General features: G+C 37.0%; 1 protein-coding gene across 3 annotated transcripts in view; it reads right to left on the reverse strand.

Annotated features, from left to right (window-relative positions):
• TBCK (TBC1 domain containing kinase) overlaps positions 1-24035 on the reverse strand; it is a 259078-nt gene that overhangs the window by 103447 nt on the left and 131596 nt on the right. For all 3 annotated transcript variants that reach the window (XM_020974731.2, XM_020974730.2, XM_020974732.2), the window contains 2 exons: positions 14134-14170; positions 9747-9908 (listed from right to left, as the gene is read on the reverse strand). In XM_020974731.2, the coding sequence (XP_020830390.1) occupies positions 9747-9908; positions 14134-14170 (199 nt within the window). The remainder of the gene's footprint in view (positions 1-9746; positions 9909-14133; positions 14171-24035) is intronic.

Here is a 24035-nt window from a genome sequence, read left to right on the forward strand (position 1 = left end):
TTTAAAAACTATAAGCTTCCACAAAATACTCCATCTTGGATCTCTGTGCCTGTTCACAGACATTCCCTCATGTCCTGAATGTATTCCTTTCCTAATTTCTCTCTTAGAAGTCTTTGTTTGCTTCAAAATTTGGCTGAAACATTACCTATGACATAAGGTTTTTCCTGATTCCCACAGCTGCTAGTGACTTGTTTTCTCTCTCTCTCTCTCTCTCTCTCTCTCTCTCTCTCTCTCTCTCTCTCTCTCTCTCTCTCTTTCTCTCTCTCTCTCTCTTTTTTTTGGTGAGGCAATCAGGGTCACACAGCTAGTAAATGTCAAGTGCCTGAGGTCACATTTGAACTCAGGTCCTCCTGACTCCAAGGCCAGAGCTCTATCCAGTGCGCCACCTAGCTGCCCCTAGTGACTTGTATGTACATGTTACCTCTCCTCATTGAATGTAAGCTTCTTGAAGGCAGTCAGTCAGTCAATAAATATTAAGCATCTACTATGTACCAGGCACTGTATTAAGCACTTTACAATTACTGTCTCGCTTGATCCTCACAACAACCATGGAAAGTAGGTGCTATTCTACATTTTACAAATGAAGAAACTGAGGCAAGTGGAGGTCATGTGACTTGCCCAGGCTCACACAGCTAGTTATGTGTCTAAGGCAGGACTTGAACTCACATCTTTCTGACTCTAGTCCCTGCTCTCAAGGAGCTCGGAGACAACAAATAACTGTACAAGAATAGTTATATTTTTATCTCCAGCACTTAGCACAGTGCCTTAATACATGCTTGCTAATTCACTATTTCAGTAATCGTGATGTACTTGAGAGGCACAATATAAATGTAACATTTACTTCCCTTTCCCAGAGAATATAACTCAAAAAGTTTTACTTAAATTGTACTGTAAATACCATATGGGAATACACAAGAAACTTGTGTTCAATTAAAATGATCATTTTTACTAAGATGTTCTTCCATAAAAGTCTTACTGTAGTTTCTCATCCTAGCTTAAGGTGACTTAGTGTTCCTGAGGTGGTACCTTTATGGAGTACAAATTCTGACAGATTTTGCCATTCCTGAAAAATTTCCAGTCAGTTTAGGCAACAAAAGAGCCTGTTGTCCAAGAGTCAGTTTACCCTAATATGGAGACTCATTACCAAAAAGGTTTGCTGCCAGATCATGGCAACCAACAAAAAAACCAGAAAACAATCCTTATAGAATTACGTAATTTCAGAGTGAGAAGAGATCTCACCTTTGGACATCACACATGAAAAAGAATTCGCTCTCCAACACATTCAGCAAGTGGTCATTCAGGTTAGGCTTGAAGGCCTTCAAAGAGGGTGAATCCACCATTATGTCCAGAGAGAGAGAACGCTTTAGTTTTGGAGAGCTGTGACGGAAGATTCTTCTTATATCAAGACTAAATTTGACCCTTTGTGACTTCAACCCACTGTCCTTACTTCTGACTGCTAGAGTCAAAGACATCAAGTCTAATCCTTCTTACATATAATAGCCTTTCAGATATTTAGAGACGGCCAGCATCTCTCTCCCAAGATTTCTTTTTCTTCTCCAAGCCAAGAATTTGTTCCTTCAACCAATCTCCATATGGCATAAACTCGATGTTCTTCACTATCTTGGTTGCTCTCTTCTGGATGCAGTTCAACTTACTGATGTTCTTCTTAAAATATGGCACCCCAAAGTGAATATATCAGTAGTTTGGAGGTAGGTCTGTAGCTACCTTTTTATCTCTTGCCAGGTAGGTGGGAATAAGAAAGAGAGAGGACATCATGACAAAATCACAGGATTTAGTGATGTAAAGAACTGGAGGGATCATCTAGTTCAAGAATTCTCAAAGTATGGACTGGAGAGTCTCTAAGATCCTTTAAGGGGGTCCACAAAGTTTTAATTTTAAATATGGTAAATATCAATAGATATAAGCCACACAAACAAAAGCTCGGGGGAGGGGAGAGGTCCTCAATAATTTTTAAGCGCTTAAAGAGAGATCAAAAAGGACTCTGAGACCTAAAAGTTTAAGAACCACTGATCTAGTTTGGTCTCCTCATTTTATAGATGGAAAGGTAAATCATCCAAGGTCATGCAGGGAGTAATCCATAATCTAAACCCAGGTTTTCTGAATGAATTCAGTGCTCTTCTAATGACACCACAATGGGAAGAGAGGAGAAGGAAAAAAGATAATCCACTTCTTGGTCCAAATTAGAAATCTGAATGCATTTTCTCAAAGAAGCATTATTAAAGGTTAAAGCGTTCTATAGAGAGTCCAGTTGGTTGTATATTGCCACATTCTCTAAGTGTTTGCTCCAGTCCACAGATACCACTAACAATAGATTAGAGAACCCTATTTCCCCACAGTCCCACTGACACTGGATTTTATCCTTTAAATTTTCCCCCCTATTTTAGTGGAAATAAGACGATATCTTAAGGTTGTCTAATTTTAATTTCTTTTCATTATTAGGGATTTTGAGCATATTTTCACTTGTTTATGAATGGTTTGCATTTATTTCTTCCCAAGTTGACTCTTCATATCCTTTGACCATTGCTCCTTTGGGGAATGCTTATTATTAATCTTTACAGGGTCTGGATGTTAGGCCTTCATCTGATATAGTTATTTCAAATATTTAGTTCCAATCTGTTTCTTTTAAGTTAAAGATTTAAGTTTCTTAAAGTTAAAGTTTTACAAAAAAACAAAAGTGATATGTTATAGCACTATACTTCAGGTACAGTATGGTTTAAATACTTTTCTGGTGAATTGGTCCAGCAACCTTAATAATTTAGGAAAATGCATTTTGAGTCAACCTCTAAATAAGATTTTAGGCCATAGCCCTATTTAAAGTTGAAGGCAACCTATAATATTTTTCAGTAATGTATAAGAAGAAATTAACAGATGTAACAGGATTTGTTCTAGAAAAGGAAAGCATAGCAATGGAGAAGAGTTGAAAAAGCAACACCTTCTTATCAACTTTCTTTCACCAAGATGGAAGTTATCTTTGTTGTCAGTGGTCATGGTTGCCCTGAACATTTTTTGTTGTTGTTGCCAACCTACTTGAGTTTAAATGGAGTTTAATGTTTCACAAGTCTGTGTAATATTCACCCTTAGGCCATTTCTGAGTATATACTCACGAGCTATACTAGGAACCACATCTTGAGGTATCATCTATGCCTTTTAATGGAAAGGGAAATATTAGACAATAGTCAAGTAATGGGCTGTTGAAAGGAAAGCCATTTTGGATCAAGCCACTTTACATAAACAAAAGGTATTCTGTCTTAAAAGAGCCAACGGAGCTTACTTTACTGACAAGACAGATGGAAACTAATATAATCTTGTTATTTTCAGATAAAGGATATTTTTATTTTTTTCAAATGGTCAAGTACTTCTGCTAATAGACATATTCGTGACTGGTGGTAGGCTAAAAAAACCTTTGCCTGATGGATTTTTAAGTAGTGCACTTACACTAGAAGGACAAGAAATCTGCCTTACTTGGAAATACATAATTAGCAGTCCTAACAAACTTACTTTTAGCTTTTTTAGGACAGACTGGAAAATGCTTTTAATCCTGATCAATCATTGTCTGTTTACTTTGGCATGTTGGTTACAAGAAGAAGACATCTGCAGGGTACAGACAGTTCTCCTAGTTTATGGAACTAGCCTCTTTGTTTTTATCAAACACATTATACACACACACACACACATACACACAAAAGAGAGAGTTTGGTCTTCTCCAAAAGTTTATCAGAAAAGAACAAATAGCTTTTTAAATGTAAGAAATAAACTACCTTAATTTCTAATCTGATACGTTAGAAAACTAATAACAGTGCTCTGAGATCTTTGGAGGAAAAGTATTATTAAATGAATCCAAGGTGTTATTATTATTTCTTGAAATGGAAGAGTGAGTTTAACAAGAAAGATAGATGGATTGATGGTATTTAAATATCAAAGCATTAGGGTCACATGGTATAATCACTGGCATATTTCAGCATTTTAATCTACCTGGGATTTCAGTGATGTGGGTCAGATCGAAAACCATTCATACATAATTGTTCCTTTTGTGACTATCCATGTCATTTTGTAAATTCTCCAGAGGAGGTAAACCTGATATGTTGGGGGCCTTCCTTTAGGTCTCTTGACCTGACATGGATACTAACAGAGCACACAGACTGCTGTTTATTATGATGCCCAGCCCATCTCTTGGTCAGTCACACATTTCTCTCACTCTGATGACATTCTTTATGCTACGACTCAAAGTAACATGGTAACTTGAGGAATTTTTAGGTTAAAAACATGGGCCTTTGTTCCAGGGGTAAGTTTGGGTTCAACATAAATTATTACTTAATCCAACCAATTCTCCTCTTTCTATTCAAATATAGACCCAGTTTGTCAACCATTCACAGTATCTGACCATGATATATGTTCTGATGGATCAATTCCATGGTCTGAATATCTGTTGGGTATCATAGTATGGACAGTAAGGACAATTAGGTGGTGTAGGGGATAAAGTGAGTGGTCCTAGAGTCAGGAAGACCTAAGTGCAAATCTAACCTCAGATACTAGCTGTCTGATCCTGTTTTTTACCTCAGTTTGCTCATCTGTAAAATGAGCTGGAAAAGGAAATGGCAAACCACTCCAGTATCTTTGTCAAGAAAACCCCAAATAGGGATATGAAGAGTCAGACACAACTGAAACCACTGAACATCTTTTTTTTTTTCTCCTGTGTGGAGAGTTGGGCCAAACTCCTTTGAGTTAACATGTATCTCATTTAGCATAGTGCCTGGAAAATAGTAGGTGCTTAATAAATGTTTACTGTTTAGTTTATTTACAGAACTTTGTACTGTTGTAGGGCTTGATGCCAAATACCACAAGGGCATCCATAAACACGAATGTCTGCAGGACCTCACCAACTATAAGATATTTGACTTGTACTTTGGGGGCCACCTTCCTTGACAACTGAAAGATGAGCATGTGTTCCTGTTTTATGACCCACTTGATATCAATAATCATAGGGATAGGGCCTGGACCTATGATTCAGTGCTGTAGAGGACAGAGATAAGGAAGTTCTCTTTAACAACTGAGGTCAGCACTTTCTCTCTCTGACTTAGAGTCTCAAGAAGTTGCCTTGAGCACAGAGAGGTAAAGGCACTTGCCTGGGCCATACAAACAGTATGTGTCAGAGGTAGGACTTGAACCTGTGTCTTCCTGGCTTTGAAGCTACCTCTGAATTCACTATGTCATGCTGCCTTTCACAATAATAACTTCAGAGCTGAATAAAGTTGTTCCAGCTGCCATATTTTTGAAGGGCTCCTGAGTAATTCTGACGTTTGCATAGGAAACACCTTGATGTAAGAAAACTTTTAAGGAGGTATACTGAATTATATATAGTGCCACATATATTGCTTTATACTGAACAAATTTTAAAAAATGGTTAATAAACAAAAAGCCCAGGGAAATGGTCTGCTACTTACACTTTTCTATCAGTTGTGTAGCTGTAATGATGTGCTACAGAATATCTTTTGCAAGAGCTCGGCCATTCGTCATAGTTCATCGAGGATGCCCTTTATACACATGGGGATTGTTTTCATGAAGATTTTTATCAATAGGAAAGGTGACATATGGCTCTGTAAATACTAATATTTTCTCCACTTTTATTTCCAGATAATAATTAGGTGCTAAGTGACTTTTCCTAAGTGTTAGTACCCTTTCCTCTTTCAGACATCTTCAGAATTGAACTGACCCCTCAGAGCTCCCTGAATTGTGTCACCTTCAGCATGGACCTCCTCTGATCTAGCCCAGACAATCCTCCCATCTTTGTTTTCTTCAGAATCATTTCTACTCCCTCAAATAATACACCAGCCACTACGATGTTAAGGTTCAAACGCGATCAACTTCATTATCAGTGATGGAGAAGTTCTCCCCTCCCATTTTGCATCTGTTTATTGTCCATCTTCTAGCTTTGTCCACAAGTGCCCTTCCATATGGGGTTGATAACCCAGATAACTATGCTCTCCTAAGGATTTCTACATGGGAGGTAACACAGAATAGTAGATAAGGGCACTGCACTTGGAGGCAGAAGACCTGGGCTCGAATCCCACATCATATACTTACTAGCTGTGTGACCCTGAGCAAGTCATTTAACTCTCCTGTGGATCAGTTTCCTCTTTTGTAAAATGAAATGGTTGGACCTGATGTTCTCTAAGGACCCTTCTAGCTCTGTATCTTTGATGCTGTGATTCTTACCAATCTTTTTGTAACTTTGTTTTTTCCCCCCACTGTTTCCCAGTTTCTTATGGGATGATAATGCTCACTTACAAATGTGGTTATATTCTGACCCAGAGTTGTCCTTGGCTGCCATAACCCACTACTTGGCAAGGAGATCAAGTGCTGTCTGGCTGAGTGGGATTCTAGGCTTTTTTGCTCTCTTCATCATGGCCACTGATTTATGTAGGTTAATCTTCCTTAGGAAATCATGATACTACATATTAATGTCATTCTTTTACCAATTTTTTTTTTCATTTTCTGAAGTAAAAGGATTATTTCAATAAGTTAGTTTGGAGTTGTCTCAGATGCATTCCAGTTATTCTCATTTTTAATCCTTCTTCAATTTTTCTTAAAACAGCTCTCACAATGTTAATGAGTCATTTCCTGTTTCTTAAAATAGAATCAATTTCCTTTTGTGTGTGTGTGTGAGATGAGATTCAGATTACCCAGGGCCTCTGGACCCCTATTCTCAAAGTATCCATGATACACAGATTTTATGAAGTGTATTTAGTCTGAAATTCCCATTTCATTTTTCTTAACCATGTTTTCAAAAATATTTTTCATCATGCCCCTCATGCCCAGCTTCTAGTTCAAGTGACCAAATATTAAAGTGCATATTCTTTTCATTTCAAAGGTCTTATCAAATTCTTCATTGCATTTCTCTAAGTCCTTATTCTCTGCAATGTGTTAGCTATAATTATCTTTTAAGTGGTTTTTTGAAAATGTTTATCATGAACACTGCAACATAAGTTGACCAAATATCACAGGACCTGAACTTACTTGATGCCTCCGGATGTATGTTAAAACGAATCCTGCCAATTCCTTTATTTGACTTTGAGGGAAAACTTTGTACCATCTTCCATTTAGCTTCAAGGTTCTTTTTGTTTTCTGGTTTTATTTGCAGTAAAGGTATCAAGACTGACATGATTCTATTCTTTTGGAATGGTAATTAATGGATGGTAAATTGAGAAATATCTGAACAAATTTTGGCACATGACTATAAAGGAACAATACTAGTGTGTCATAAGAATGAAGAAAGGGATGGTTTTAGAGAAATCATTTATACTTTAGTATGAATTAATGCCAGGAAAAGAATGGTCTGGCTAGGAATGCTAGGTTCCAATTCTCAGGAGCTGCTTAGGGGTGAAGAGTAATTACAATTGAAGTATTGATACATATCACAATTTAGTACTGTTACATCAATCTAGTATTGTTTTATACTAATTTTCATTTCAAGGGTATAATATTTCAGCTCTTTCAGCACAATACCAGATAAGCTTAGAGGAGAAGCAGATGGAAAAAGCCACCAGACTGTACCAAGTATATTCAGAAAAGAATTGTTTGTCAATTATAAGATAACAATCTCCCAAAAAACAAATAAAGAAACAAACAGACAGATATTTGATTTAGTAGAGTAAAACACTATAAAGGGTCTTTTCCAACAAGGCTTCTGTCATCCATCTATCAACACAACATCGTGAGTGTGTTAAGGGATTGATTGATATACATGGCGTCTGAAAGATGGGAAGATACCAAAGGTATGCAAAGTATTTCTAACCTTATTAATACTGAAAAAAGGTAATCAGGATTAACATTTATAACCTATGCACCAATGTGTCTGCTGCCTCCTATCTACCAAACCTTTTTTTTTTTTGGTTAGGCAATGGGGTTAAGTGACTTGCCCAGGGTCACATAGTAAGCGTTATGTGTCTGAGGCCAGATTTGAACTCAGGTCCTCCTGAATCCAGGGCTGGTGCTCTATCCACTGCGCCACCTAGCTGCCCCTACCAAATCTTTTTGATAATTATCTATACAAAAATCATATGAATCTTTAATGAGGGTATTGGTAGAAAACAAGAAGGGTCTTATAAGTAATATTTAGCAATGGATCACATCTTTTACAGTTAACTGAAAGACATGTTTATTGTCTGTCAACTATAAAACAACTCCCCCCCAAAAAAAATTCCAGATAAACAAACATTTGATTTGAATAGCAAGATGCTACTTAAAGCTTCTTTTCCAAAAAGATATGTTATCCATACATCAAGATCATTCAAGATTTCCTGAAAGATACATCAACAGAAACAACCCTGTTTAACGACCCTCTGATCATAAATATAAGGCAAGGCATAAAAGAGGGAGACAGAGACTTGCAGACACGTTCTCCCCTGTGATGGGAGAGATTCAGTGAAGAGTCTAAATCAAAGAGGGATTCTCTGTGGATACTGAGGTCCAACAAAGACTACAATTGCAGATGCCACTGTGCTGGTTGCGTCAAGCTCAAGAATGCTGCAGCGCCTCTAGGAAGATATCTGTGACCACTCAAAGTATTGTTGCCTGACCATTTATACAGCAAAGACCAAATGTACAAAGAACTTCCATTGCCCAGGTTATAACATGCACTTGTCCATCGGTATGTTTGTTTGGGGCAGACAGTAAAGATGGACCACTAATTGGACCTGGAATTGAACAGACGAAGCAAATTGTCTTCAGGAAATTGCAAAGCTTTTTACAGACTCCAAGATTCCCATGGAAACAAAGATCTACTTCTTTTTTTTTTTTTGGCCAGGCAATGGGGGTAAGTGACCTGTCCAGGGTCACACAGCTAGTAAGTATCAAGGATCTGAGGCCAGATTTGAATTCATGTCCTCCTGACTCCAGGGTCGATGCTCTATCCACTGCACCACCTAGCTACCCCCACAACGATCCATTTCTTAAAAAAATACCAACATTCTACAAGTGTTCTTGTGGGGCAGCAGGTCACGGTTACAAGAGTCTCCATAAAATTAAAAATGGATACCATATGATCAGTGATGGTAGATATGAGAAGGGTGCAACATATAACCAAGAAAGAGAAGCTGAAGATCATATGGTGAGGGCAAAAGATTATGGGTGTTCTCATACCCTTCTCCTATGTCAAAGACAATGAGAAAGGCCTCCTACAGGCTGGGTGAACCCCTACGGCAAACTTAGGAGAACACATGAACAAGAATCACACAAGATGGACAGGCATGGGTGCTGCTATGATCTGCAACACTGGAAGGAATCAATCAATAAATCACCCAAATTGATGATATCACAGAGCCATCTGGATATCTGAGCAAAGGTATGTGTTAACTAGGCTTTTTGCAAGCTAGCCTAAATCCCCAACTACCATTTTTATAGAATAATTTCAAATTCTAAACAACCAAGTTACAAATGAACTTAAGAGCACAATTCTTTCACATACTTTGGAAGTACATGTTAGGATATGACAGCCTTTTTAGACCACAATTAATAAATATTTTAGCTAATATTTCATAAATAGTGTCACAATATGTTAAGAATAAAGTCCAAAAGGACATGTGCATATAAACTCTCCATTTCACCAATGTACATATATAAATGTAGCTATAATGTTATGTGACTCACCTTGCCATATGGCTTCTTACTTTTCAGTCACCCCTTATCCAGACATGCATTTGTGCATTTCTATACGTATTTCCACATACCTGGTAAGTCAGAGAAGAGCAGAATACACTCATTGAAGCCATTAGCTAAGAGCCGGTCCCGTAGCTGCTGGAGAATAGCCACTCCAATGCAAAATGGGAAGGAAGCATTCCCAAGCAGTAACGTATCCCAAAGATGAAAAATCTTGTGTAGTGGAAATACGTCTGACAATGACGGGAAGGAAAAACAATAACGTGATAAATAACAGTTAAGTTTTGAAATAACAGAGAATAACAATGGCTGAGAGATAGTTGGTAGAGCACTAGACCTGGAACCAGGAAGACCTGAGTTCAAATCGGGTCTCAGACACTTACTAGCTGTTCAAAATCCCTTCACCTTTGCCTGCTTCAGTTTCCTCATCTGTAAAATGAGGATAAGAATAGCATCTACCTCCTAGGGCAGTTGTGAAAATAAAATGATGCAGTATTTGTAAAGCACTTTATAATCCTTAAAGTGCTTTATAAATGCTAGCTTTTATTATTAGCTATTATTATATAACAATTTCCTTATAGTTTGAGAATGAACAACATACTATGTGTTTTCACAGGCATTTATTTTTGAAAGAATATTTATTTCTCCCTAGGGAAAATTGTGATTTGAAAATTGTTAAACATCAAAATGTTCCCACTGATGATATGTTCTCACCTCTAATGTCATTTTTAATAGAGTCCTTATTCTATTCAATCTGTATTCAAGTGTGAGGACGTTCTGCAGAAGCGTGAAAATAAGAGCAGGCAAATATCTGGTTGATCAAAATACTCTTCTCTGACTTATGCTTTCTAAAAGGGAATGGAACTTGTTTTTCTAAGCAAAGTGCATTTATCTCCCAAAGTTTGTGTACTGAAAAAACTTTGCTCTGATTAGTTAATGGAGAAAAATGATACGTTCTACCATCTAATCTAAGGCATGAAGCCACAGGGCCATCTCCTGATTCCTAATAATTCTTTTGTCAAAATCTACATTTTTTCAGGATTACTTATTCCCACGACCATATATTCATTTACCATCTTGGAATCAGTATGGGAATTATTGTGGACAATGATGCATCATATTGTCTTCAGATGCAGAAAATAAAATGCTTATGCTTAACTTTGTGTACCTTTTGATGAAACTGCCAGGGCATTTTATATCAGAACCTTTTTTCAACTGTTGCATTGCTGAAGGACTCACTTCTCATTGCTGTCTTTCCTCATTCCAATAATAACTTCTCAAGAAATGAAACTCAGACCATATTGAAGTCTTGAACCTTGCACCCAGAACCTCAACTACACTATAAAACAGACGGAAAACTCTTCCAGATGGAAAGTTAGATCAGAAAGTCAGGTTCATTTTGGTATTTAGCGATTTTGCAACTTACATTTAAGAGGCTCGTACAGTGTAATTTAGCAAGAAAAAATTTGGCCAGAACATGCTTCTTAACACTTCTCAAAGAATTTTAAGGTCATCAAAAGCCAGGGGTTGTTTGCTTAACTCAAACTTTATGTTTGCTGCCGGAGGTTTGTGTGTAGCTTTTACTGCTGTTACAAAACTCATGTCTCTTATTTAAATTGCTTGACAGACACCAAAAAGCTTGTTACAGAACATTAACTCTGTATTTGTATCGATATTTCCAATCCTTAGTCAACAACTCATTGTTTTAACTATTCCCAACATGGCTGTCCTTTCCCCCTCAAATTTAAGTAATAATCAGGAAACTTGGTTTTCAACCCAAACTCTGCTATGATGGGCAAGTGCCTTAACCTTCACAGGTTTAATTTTTTTTTTTTGGCTAGGCAATGGGGTTAAGTGACTTGCCCAGGGTCACACAGCTAGTAAGTGCTATGTGTCTGAGGCTGGATTTGAACTCAGGTCCTCCTGAATCCAGGACCAGTGCTCTATCCGCTGTGCTACCTAGTTGCCCCCGGCTTCATTTTCTTTATCTGCAATATGGCATGATTGGTTTAGATGACTTCCAAGATGTCTTTCAACTTTAAAATCCAATGTTTATGTGGTTATTTTCATATGATTAGTGAAGTACGTGAGTCAAGATAAGCACCTGGTCATTCTGAAGAATAGTCCAAAGGGGAGAGATAAATTATGACAACCTGCTTTTAAGTTAAAATGAAATGATAGTAATTGGTAGTCTAATCTGCCTCTTTGGGACTGGGGCCAGAATGGAGGCATGGGAAAAGATGGCACTGACTCCTATGGCTACTGTCTATATAAAGAACCGCATTCCAGATGAACCTACCAAAATGTCTTCTTTGGTTTAATGGGTTTTCTCTGATAAGGCAATCGAGTGTTTCCATTCTCTGAGGGAGAGAGATGGAAATCTACAGACCTCTGCCTTATTGGCTTCCTTGGCCCAGGAATAAATGTAATTCTTCCTTTTCCTTGTTCAGGAGACTGGTGGGGCTTCCTTCAACTCTTAGTATAGTGCCTGACACATAATATGTGCTTAATATACACGTGGTGACTGACTGCTTCCAGGAAGCTAGAAGTGCTCATACTTTTTCTCTAGGTCCCTGATACGAGGCTCTCTGTTTTTTGGATAGTTGAAATCACGGTTCCAGTGTGACTGATCATCTGAGCATAATTTGTTACTGGACAGAATCATGATGGCAGGAAGTAGCACTGAACTAGGGAAGGTGTGGGAATGGCCAGACATATGGTGATCATGCTTTAGTTTCCATAGGAAACCCAAAAAATAAATGGTGGCCTCCCAGTTGGACTCCAGACTGCCAGGGGCTCTAGGATCAAATTCAAATTCCTCAGCTTAAGATATGAAGCCCTTCATATTCTAGACCAATCATATCTTTCCAGCTAGATTTCACATTACCAGCCTTCACATGTTATGTTCCTTCCAAATGGAACTACTGGCTACTTCCCCAAATAGTACTCCATCTCTTCTCTCTGGGTCTTTGCCTAGGGTCTCCATCATGCCTGGAACGCACTCTCTTCTGGCCTTTACTTCTCAGCATCTTCAGCTCATCAGCTACCTCTTAAAAGAAGCCTTTTCCACTCTCCCTACTTTTTGGTACCTCTAATTTTTCAAATGAACATGTATATATTTATCTGGGCAGCTACGTGGTTCAGTGGATAGAGCACTGGACCTGCAGCCAGGAAGACTCCTCTTTATGGTTCAAATCCAGCTTCAGACACTTATTAGCTGTGTGATCCTGGGCAAGTCACTTAGCCCTATTTGCCTCAGTTTCCTCAACTGTAAAATGAGCTGGAGAAGGAAATGGCAAACCACTCCAGTATCTTTGCCAAGAAAAACCCAAATGGGGTCATGAAGAGTTGGACATGGCTGAAATGACTGAACAATACCAACAATATGCCAATTCAACCACAAAAGATATTTATCTGTTTACAGGTTGAACCCTTCAGTAGAACATAAGTTACCTGAGGACAAGGAATGTTTCTCATCTTGCCTTTGTATCCCTAGGACCCAGCACAGTGGCTTGTACACAGCAGGGGCTTAACAAATGTTTGCTGAAGTGGATTGTGGCTTAAAATGTTTGTGTGAACTGTAAAGTAGCCCTTTCCAAAATGAGGACTTCTATCTTCTTATACTAAAGGAGTTAAATCTAATCTGTTTTATTTCTGAAATGGGAAAATGAAGAAAGTTTCAGTTGCTACAGAATCTCTAAAAATAAAGAATGAGTCTGGCTGTGAAGAATTAGTCACATAAACAACCCTACATAACCCTAATGGGATATTACATTTTAAAACTATATAGTATTTTTTTTTAATAGGGGCACAGTGACACGAACTTGGCTATCTTGGCAAACTTTCACAGGTCTTTCATTAGATTTACACAGCATGACTGTTTGAGCTGTAGTTTGTGGAGTTCACATCATCTTACCCTGTCTCTAGGAGGAATGATCTAAGGGCTGTTAGAAAGTGAGAATCCACAAATGTGTAGGTTATCATACTGGGATCCTTAGGAACTAAAGGTAATTTATACACTTTCTTTTTTCATATACTAATAGACTTTCAGCCGCTAGGTGGCGCCATAGTGCAGAGTGCTGGGCCTGAACTCATTTTTCTGAGTTCAAATCCTACCTCACACACTTAACTAGTTGTGTAACCCTGGGCAAGTCACTTAACCCTGTTTGCCTCAGTTTCCTCATCTATAAAATGATCTGGAGAAGGAAATGGCGAACCACTCCAGTATCTTTGCCAAGAAAATTCTAAATGGGGTCATGAAGAGTCAGATACAACTGAAAAATGACTGAACAAAAAATACTTTAAATAAAAATCTATTAAGTTAAAGTGCTATTCAGATGCTATTGGCACTACATTTGTTTTAACTAAAAAATGTGAATAATCTAGGTGCTGTACAGATCCTAAGTAATACTGAGAAAATATCAACAAATAAAAGAAACCAAAAAACCGCATACTTACGGGTAAACATGGTGAGGAACCAAGGAATGGCATACAGCTAATAAAAAAGAGGGAAAGGAGAGGATAAGTGTTTATTGTGGCAACATTTAATTCACGTGACTGTCTGCTATATATTAAAAAGTATCTTTATTCAAAACCAAATAGACTATAGATGACTGTAATTATAATGTCTTTTTTTTTTTTTGTCTTCTCTCTCCCTGATCTGGATTTGTTATTTGTTTAGGATAAGGAATTTCTTATCCCAGTAAGTGATAAAACATCTTCTATTAATGCAGATCTGAGACCACAACTTAATATTCTTTTTTTCTATTAATTTATTTATTTTTAGTTTTCAACATTCACTTCCACAAGATTTTGAGTTCCAAATTTTCTCCCCTCTCATCCTTCTCCCACCCCAAGATGGCATCCATTCTGAATACCCTTTCCCCTAATCTGACCTCCCTTCTATCTCTCTCCCTCTTCTCTTATTCCCTTCTCCTTCAATTTTCCTGTAGGGCAGGGTAGATTTCTATACCCTATATCCTGTATATCTTATTTCCCAGTGCAACTTAATATCCTGAGTTATCCAGGGCACTAAGGTAAAGTGATTCGCCCAGGGTGACCAAAAAGGCAGTACCTGAACATGTCTTCCTAACTTAGAGGCTGGCTCCCTATCCACTGAGCTAAGATGCTTCTTAGACACCAATGCTTTATTAGAAAGGCCTCGGAGAGTCCTAAGGGACAAGTCATAAAGACTGTGAACTAAGAATGCATCAGTTTCTTGAGATGTTGGAGCAACGATTCTGACGAGTACTAACAGCAAATGTAGCATGTTCATTTGAAGAGTATGTGTTTTCAGAGTATGTAAAAGTATTCTTGACATTTTAAAGATCTTCATCAGTTTTTTGGCGCCTTATTGGGTAATTGTGAGACCTGATGAAATGATGATCTTTGAAAAGCACTCCAAGCTCTCCACAAAAAGGTGTTATATAAATACAAAGCATTATGACGTCTGTAACCATTTGCTCAGTTAACAGGAATTTTCATAACAAACTCTAAAAAGGGTAAGGATCCAGGAATAGAATATTCTTGCACTGGGCTTAATTAGTTGCTTGCTTTGCTAAGTATGTCAGATCAGGGCATATATGAAACATACATTCAATTTTTTGTGTAGGAGAGAGATTCCTAAATGATCTACCTTGCCAATGGGTCCTTAAACATATGACTCAAGACCAAAAATAAGTTATATTGGGGTATATTTATTAAATATATCCAAATATTCATGTCAACCAGAGCAGGGATAGGGATGGGTACAGGATCTATGACTGCTTTGATAAAGGGAAATCTTAATGAAGAAACTCCCTTTTACCAATGTAGATTGGCACCATCTCTATAACTTAAAGCATTAGTTTCCTGAAGCTTATTAAATGACCTGCCAAAGGTCACATAGCCAGTGTGTGTCAAAGGCTGGATTAAACCAGGTGCTCCTGGCTCTAAATCCACCTCTCTATCCATTAGGCCAAGTTGTCTTTCTTTCTATGAAGAGACACCAGAAAATCATAAATCTGGCTCAAATATTTATTTATAAAGAATCTTAATAATAAAAAAGTCAACATTCTTTGGTTGATTTCTTTAAAAACAAAACATAATATATACTGACAGGCAATTGTTTAAAAAAAATGACATGGAATGTTGTGTCTTTCTATATGTATTTAAAAAGCCTATTTTATTGTTCTTATAGTACACCAAATGACAGCTAAAAAAATTCACTTGCTGATTATAATGGATATGTTCTTGAAACTGGTTTCAATTTCTTTTAGTTCAGAGTAGTGTTGTAAAATGCAAGCAGCTGAAGACTAAAGGTGGCAACAGACAATAGATCGCACTCATCTTTCAGTGGTATCCTGGGAATGGTATCATCACCCTGTTGTCATGGTGTGCATGTATGTGTGTGCTTGCATGAGAAAGAGAGATGAGAGAGATGGGGGGGAGAGAGAGAGAGAAGAGAGATGATAGAGAGTGGGGGAGACAGAGAGACAGAGACAGAGAGAAGAGAGATGATAGAGAGGAAGAGAGGAAATGAAGAACGGGGAAGGAGAGAGGGAGAGGGGGGAGAGGGAGAGGGAGAGGGAGAAGGGGAGAGAGAGAGAGAAAGAAAGGGAGGAAGAGAGAAAGGAAGAAGAAGAAAGAGAGGAAGAGAAAGATGATAGAGAGAAGAGAGAGAGAGACGACAAGAGAATTAGAGAGAAAAGAAGGAAGGAGGGAAGTAGGGAGAAGACAGAGAAAGAGAGAGGGAGAGAGACAGAGAGATGGATGACAGATAGTGGGACAGAGATGTGCCCATCATACCCCAAATATTTCCCAGACCCAACGGCAACATGCTGCTCACCAGGATATTTGTGTAACATCCTAATCATGTGCAATAAACAGGTACCTGAAATGCAATGGGCTTTTTTTTTAAAGTCTATTGTTAAAGAAATAAGACCTGTATTATTAATATGAAAACATGCCAAATGCATTATACCCATATGGAAAATATCTGCCATTACTGGTCATTTCCTCATTTCAACACAAAAACTCAAGACCAATTAGGAGGATTCATATGTGTTTTAACCATTTTCTCCAGTTCACGGCTTTAAGGATGGCCCACTCAAATTTATGTAACTCTGTACTAGTCTACTGAAAGATCAGCTTAGTGAATACTGCCCCCTGGCAATGTTAGGCAGTAACAGCTATATTAAGTACTGTTTCCTAAGGTTTTGCTGAAGTCTCACATTGACACATTCAGAGCTATGTGGGTTGGGGATCAATTATTTAATAAAGAAAACTTGATTTCAAGAACCACAGTTACCGTACCCCTAAAAAGCCACAAACTTCAACAAATACAAAATATGATGAAGCCAAAGAAAAAAAGGAAAAAAAAAGATGAAGCATCTCTCTTGTTCAAAAAATGAGAAAAACGTGAGCCTATAAAACTGTCATCAATATCGTATGCATTTTCAGTTAGAACTAAAGAGAGACAGAAAAGCTCTACAAAGAGGCGAAAAGAATCTGGCAATGTACTAGAAAGTGAGCTATTGTCTGCATCTGCAGGTGGGCCCTGTCCAAATTTATATCACCATTTAATATTTAGTTTTCTCTAGATCTGAAACAGAACCTAGACAAGGAGGAAATAATCCTGCTATCTTTCTCAGTTGACAAAGGAAAATCCTCCTATTTCTTTCACTCCTTGTTTTGCTTAGCTCAAGTCAGAGGTAATTTGACCTTACTATAAGCCACCTTAATATCTTATGCATTGAAACAGTACTTTTCTTCCAAAGGGCTTCCGTGAGCCTTTACATTTGAGCAGGACACATGTAGCCAAAAAAAAAGTATGTTTAAAAATGGTCAGAAAAGTTTATAAATAGTCTATGATGTATTTTATATATCGTAATGTAGACTAGTTTGTGATACTTTCCTTGAGCTCTCTATCTCTGGGAGCATGCCAGAGGCAGAGTTGTAGAATGGTTAGTGAAATAGACTTAGTGTCAAGAAGACCTGGGTTTAAATTCTGCCCTACAACTAGGTGGCACAGTGGATAGAGCACCAGCCCTGGAGTCAGGAGGATCTGAGTTCAAATCCGGCGTCAGACACATAATACTCACTAGGTGTATGACTCTAGGCAAGTCACTTAACCCCAATTGCCTCATCCAAAAAAAAAACCACAAATAAATTCTGCCCTACACACTTAGTGTGGCTTTGGGTAGGTAATTACTTTAGATTTTAGACTTTGGAACTCTGGTCAAGGCAACCACCTTCATGATTCCAAAGGACCAATGTTGAAGCATGCTATATATCCACCTCCTGACAGAGATGTATTCAGGGTGCAGAATTGGACATAGAGTTTTTGGACATGGCTAATGAGGGAATTTCTTTTGTCTGACTATGATTATTTGTCACAAGGAATTTTTTGTTGTTTTTCTAATGGAGTTGTGGAATGGGGAAAAGGGAGAAAAAACTGATTTGTTCTTTTAAAAATAAAATAAAATAAAATAAAGTAAAATAAGGGAGTTAGACTCAACAGCATCTAAGGCACCTCCTAACTTTATCCACAACACCAAGAAGCTTTTGTTAAATGAACAAAAAAGGACAATGTTGGGATGAGGTGATGATGGAGAAGCACAGTTGCAGCCTCGGGGGAGACTGAAGTTTCCAGGATGATCTGGGTGCCCTCCTTCAATGGAAGACCTGGTAAAGCCACCTAAAGGTGCATATGAATGTTGGGCTGAGGTGGGGACAGATGAGAACAGGAAAGGAAAAGAATCCCAAGTGATTAAGACCATAGGAGCCAATAGTTTTATTTTACAGGCTCAAGAGGGTTTCTGGAGGTAATCTAAGGTCTCAAGAAGGCTGAGGTATTTAAAGTCTTAGTAGCTCCCAAAGTCAACAGGCTCTTCAACCTTATCTTGCTATCTGTATTTCTACATAAACCCTTCTGTCAAATTCCACTGCAAGATCTTTTATTTTGCTACTTTCTGTCTCATTGCAGTCATTTAATACATTTTAACAAATACGTATTAAATGTCTATCTTGTGTCAGGTATGGTGCTAAGAACTGGGGATCTATAGACAAAAGCAAAATCATGGATGCCCTCAGGGAATTCACACTTTTTTGGAGGGAAATATGTTACACAGGTAAGAAAAACAAAGTTTATACTAAAAAAAATACTAAATAATTTCAAAAGAAAGAGAATGTGTCAATAACAGAGAGGATCAGAGAAGGACTCATGCAGGCAACTTGAATGAAGCTTAATCTTTCTTCTCTCTTTCTATTCCATCTTGCTTGGTGAATTCGTGAGCTCCTAAGAGGTTTAACCCTAATCTCTCTCCTGAGTTCTAGATTCAAATCACTGGCTACAGTTTGATTATCCCAAATTGGCTATTCTGTAGGCATCTCAAACTCATCAAAAACTAAATATCTCCTCCCCCAATCCTCCTTTGCTACTTACCATCCTTCCACTTACATAGGTTCACAACTTTGTTGTCATCCTCGACTCCATATATCCAATCCTTTGTCAAATCTTGTTGTTTCTAGCTTCAGGAGATCTCTACACTAACATAAATGCAACCCTAGTCTAGGCTTCATTACCTCTGTCCTGGATTACTACAATAGCATTCATTCTAAATGGTCTCCTTGCCTCCTGGTTTTATATTAAATGACCGCAATGGCATAATCATGCTTTCTTTTCCTTTATTATCAAGTACATGGTTTATGTTTAAGAGCTAATGGGCACTACTAGGGCTATATCCCAAAGAGATCACACAAATGGGAAAAGGACCCAAATGTACAAAAATATCCATAGCAGCTCTTTTTGTGGTGGCAAAGAATTGGAAATTGAGAGGATGCCCATCAATTGGGGAATGGCTGAGCAAGTGGTGGTATATGAATGTAATGGAATACTATCTGTGCTATAAGAAATGATGAACAGGCTGACTTCAGAAAATCCTGGAAAGACTTGTATGGTCTGATGCTGAGTGAAGTGAGCAGAACCAAGAGAACATTGTACACAATAACAGCCACGTTGTGCGATGACTAATACTGATAAACTTCACCCTTCCCAGCAATACAAGGATCTAAGACATCTCCAAAGGCCTTGTGATGGAAAATACTATCCACATCCGAAGAAAGAACTATGGAAGTTGAATTGCCTTTTTTCTTTCTCTTCTGTTGAGTTTTGTTTCCTCTTTCTGATGGTTCCTCCTATTGGTCTTAATTTTTACTTACAACATCACTAATGTGAAAATATGTTTAATAGGAATGTAAATGTATAGCCTATATCAGATTGTATGCTGTCTTGGGGCGGGGGGGGGGAGAAAATTTTTTAACTCAAAAGCATATGGAAGTGATTATTGATAAATCAAAATAAATAAAAAAATTTTAAAAAAGAAATAAATTGAATTAATAAACAAAACCAGGAGCTGGTTTTATAAAAAAAAACAGCAATAAAATAGATAAACCATTGGTAAAGAAAAAAAAAGAGAGCTAATGGGGCTCATGGTAACGGCTTTCACATAAATTACATTATTATTATTGCTTTTGTTTACATTTTATAAGGTTTTAAAGACTGTTTTTCAAAAGCTGACGTGGTACAATATTGAAAAATTCCATTACAATTAATCTAAACGTTGTACCAGGTGCCATATGTGCCCGTAGGCATTCAACAAGTATTAATTAATGTTCAAAAATGGTGACAGACATGAATTAGGAAGAAGACATCTTCACTTCTTCAGCAGTTATATTCAATTCAAATAACCTAAATAAAATTGTTTTTTCTGACAGTTTCTGTGAGGTAAGAAACAGGGAGGAAGAAACTACTGTGTTCACTTAAACATATCTCCTACCTCATTTTATCTCTTCATTTAAAATGTTGAAATGAAAGTCTGGAAGCTACAAATTAATATTAAAAGCATTGGAAGATACCAGCCAATGATGGCTGGCCCTCTGGGAAAGTGATTTTCAGCATTTTCTCGGGCAGCTCTGATTATCTCAAGGAGAATTTCAAAACTCTTTAAATTTTTTTTAAACAAAATCCATCTAAATTCACTTTAATTGAGAAAATTTAGAGCATATACTAAATAGTACTTTCTGAGAGTGGGGAGGAAGAAAGTATTTTATACAAAGCACAGAGTATTAAAACTCCAGTGAGTTGAAAATCTAAGTATATTTTAAAAACAAGAAAAAATTTAATGCTATTATAAAAAAGCCTCCAGCATAAAATACTTGGGAACTCAATCATCAAAACAGCCTGTATTATAAACATCTTATTATGGGAAACCATATTAATATAATCAAGGGAGCTCTGCAAGTTCATTAGACTCTAAATTCACTGCACATCATTTTTAAACTTTTAAAAGGATATTTTCAAAGGAAAGAACCCAAATTTGTTCAGTCTTCCCCCTCGCTTTTCCCATAAGTCCTGGCAAACTCTGAGAATCTCCTTGTCTGTGGTCTCCCCTTTGGAAAAAAAATCAGTACCTAAATGTTCTTTCTAGCCTTCACATTCTGTACCACTTTTCCCAATCCAATCCCAAAATGTCAGCAACCCCCCACAGAAGACTGAATTGTCCTTTCATGATTCCGTGAGAATGAATTTGAGAGCTGAAAGTATTATAGATTAGAAGTGCACAGATTCAGAACTGAAAAAGACTTCAGAAGTCATCGAGTTCAACTTCTTTTTTTTCAGGAATACATTAATTTTTTTCATCAAAATTTGATAAATATCAAATTTGAATATTTCCATCAACAAAGAACAAAAAAACATGATGCTATATGAAACTACACATATCTATTACATATATATCTTGTATTTTTAAAAGTAGGAAATAAATTCAACATGTTAATTTCAAAGCTGTTCAGCTTGTCTGTTTCCTCCTCTGAATTTCCTTCTGTTCTCTTCTGGGAATTATGCAACAGCCCTTTTTTCTTCCTTTTCTTTTTTGGCATCACTGTATCATTGGCTATCTCCTCTCTCCTATAATCCTCTCTTCTTCAAATTAAATTTTAAAATTCCTCCTTTGAAACAAATAAGAATAGTTAAGGAAAAGAAATCCATATATTGGTGAGGTCTAAAAATGTTTTTCTCATTCTATACCTCCAGTTTGTTACCTGTTTGGGGGTGGGTAACATGCTTCATTATCAGCCTATTATAGGTATGGTTGGTCATTGCATTACTCATAGTTCATAAATCTTTCAAACTAATCCCATCATGAGATTTGAAGAAACTGAGTGAATTTAAGTGATATTGCCAAAGGTCATATAAGTAGTATGCATAAGAGCCTAATAAGCTTTTCAAAATGGACTCCTTTTGTAGTAGCAAAGAACTAGCAACTAAGGAGGTGGGGACTATTTATTGTCTCTTTGCATATCCTCAGAGCTTAGCACAGTGTCTGGCACACAGGAAGTGCTTAATAAATGTTTATTGATTGATAAAAGAAATAAGGAAACAGATGGTTTCATAGAAACCTGGGAAAACCTGTATGAACTGATGCAGACTGACATGAATAGAACCAAGAGAATAAATTATACAATAACTACACAGTAAAAAAAATTTTTTTAAATACTTAAGCACTCTGATCAACACAATGATCAATTTTGATTCTAAAAGACCCAAAATGAAGAATGCTACTCACTTCTTGACTGAGGAGTGGAGAAGCAGAATAAGCCACACATTTTTAGATACAGCTGTTATGAGCATATTTTGCATGACAATACATATGTGTTAAAAAGATTTTATTTTTCTTTTCTTTTTTCCATTGGAAGGGAAAGGGAATGGAAGTGAGAAAAAATAAATGCTTGATAATTGAAAAAAATTAAAACAAATAAAAGAAAATAGCTATGACCTGTAAAAGAATGAATGTCCTTTCAGGTTCCTGTTAGATAATACTGGTCTTGCCAATATCTCTTACATATCACTTCCTATGACAGTAGGTTTGTGGAAATGATGTTAAGTGATGGGAAGCACACCTTGTCATTTTGGCCAACTGACAACTTTTTCTTCACTTCTGTAATTTTCAAGATGAATACTATTCAAATTACTTCATGAATATAGTCTCCCTAAGAACGAAGTTGCTTACTTGCCTGTTTTTCACTTTAAAGGGTCCCAGGCACTTTCACAGAGGCAGAAACACGGAAAGTCAGAAAATGAAAGTCACCCATCTCCAACCTTCCCATCTCTATTTATATGTAAATCACATAACCACCATGCCATATTTAATCCAAGCATCACATCAGCTCACAATATTCCCAACTATTCAAGCTTCAGCAGTGCTCAGAATTCTGAGAGTTCTGTGACCCACAGAAAATGGAAAGACGCCAGGAAACAAGATCTTTTCTGCAGTTGGAGCCTGCATTTCAATGATGAAAGATTAATCAGGCTTACTTTGATAGGATTAGTACTCAAGAGAGAAACTCTAGTTGGGATCTCATTAACAAAGTACCTATCCTTCATCTTCATGAAACTTAGGCAGTCTTTTTAAAAGTGAAAGAACACTTCTCATACTAGTTTTAAAGGTAGAACAGTGAAAAGGAGCAATAGTATTTTTTAAAACAATCCACTTTGAACAAACAATAACAATAATATACATATATATAAATTAGATTTAAAAATGACAGGTGATTTTGGGTCATCCTTTTATGTTGGCCGAGCATCTATATCACAATTTAGTTGCTTGTCCTCTCCCTCTGATATTGTTAATGAAATGTCCAAATTATACATTAAAAATACTAAATCTTTTTATCCTATGTGACAAAGTACTCAGTCACAACAAATTCTGCTTAAAATTTTTTAAAAGAACAGTACCCAAAAGTACTATCAGAGTTCAGTTATAAGGAAGAATCTCTCTCTCTCTCTCTCTCTCTCTCTCTCTCTCTCTCTCTCTCTCTCTCTGTCTATCTAAAAGAACAGAAAGAAACAATTTTAGGAACAAATGATAATTGAATAAAATATATGAGAAATAGGCTTTAAAAATCACAGGATAGTGGAAAGAGCATCAGATTAGGATTTGATGTATGGTTCTTTCCAGGCCTTAATATAGGATTATCTGCAGGGAATTTCAGTTAAAAACAAAATAAGTTTCACTTCTTCCATTCAATTTGCTACCAATTAAAAAAAAACCCAAGATATTTTAACAATTATTAAATTTTAACAAGAAAATTGAATAGTTTTAACATGGAGAAGGGATATTTCCCCATAGGCATAAAAAGGAATAAGCAGAACTATTTGACATCAGATGACATGTTCTAGGCTTTCTCCTTTACTGCAGACCCTCCTCACTTCTTTATTAATGTAAAGGTGTGGATATAGGTAGAAAAGTAGAGGGAAAACAACCACTGAAAGAGAAGAAAGAACGATATAGAATGAGGTGGAAACAGTGAGGGGTAACAGA

The sequence above is a fragment of the Phascolarctos cinereus genome, unplaced genomic scaffold (assembly GCF_003287225.1).
Source record: "Phascolarctos cinereus isolate Bilbo 61053 unplaced genomic scaffold, phaCin_HiC Scaffold_9;HRSCAF=440, whole genome shotgun sequence".
In the NCBI taxonomy this organism is placed as follows: domain Eukaryota; kingdom Metazoa; phylum Chordata; class Mammalia; order Diprotodontia; family Phascolarctidae; genus Phascolarctos; species Phascolarctos cinereus.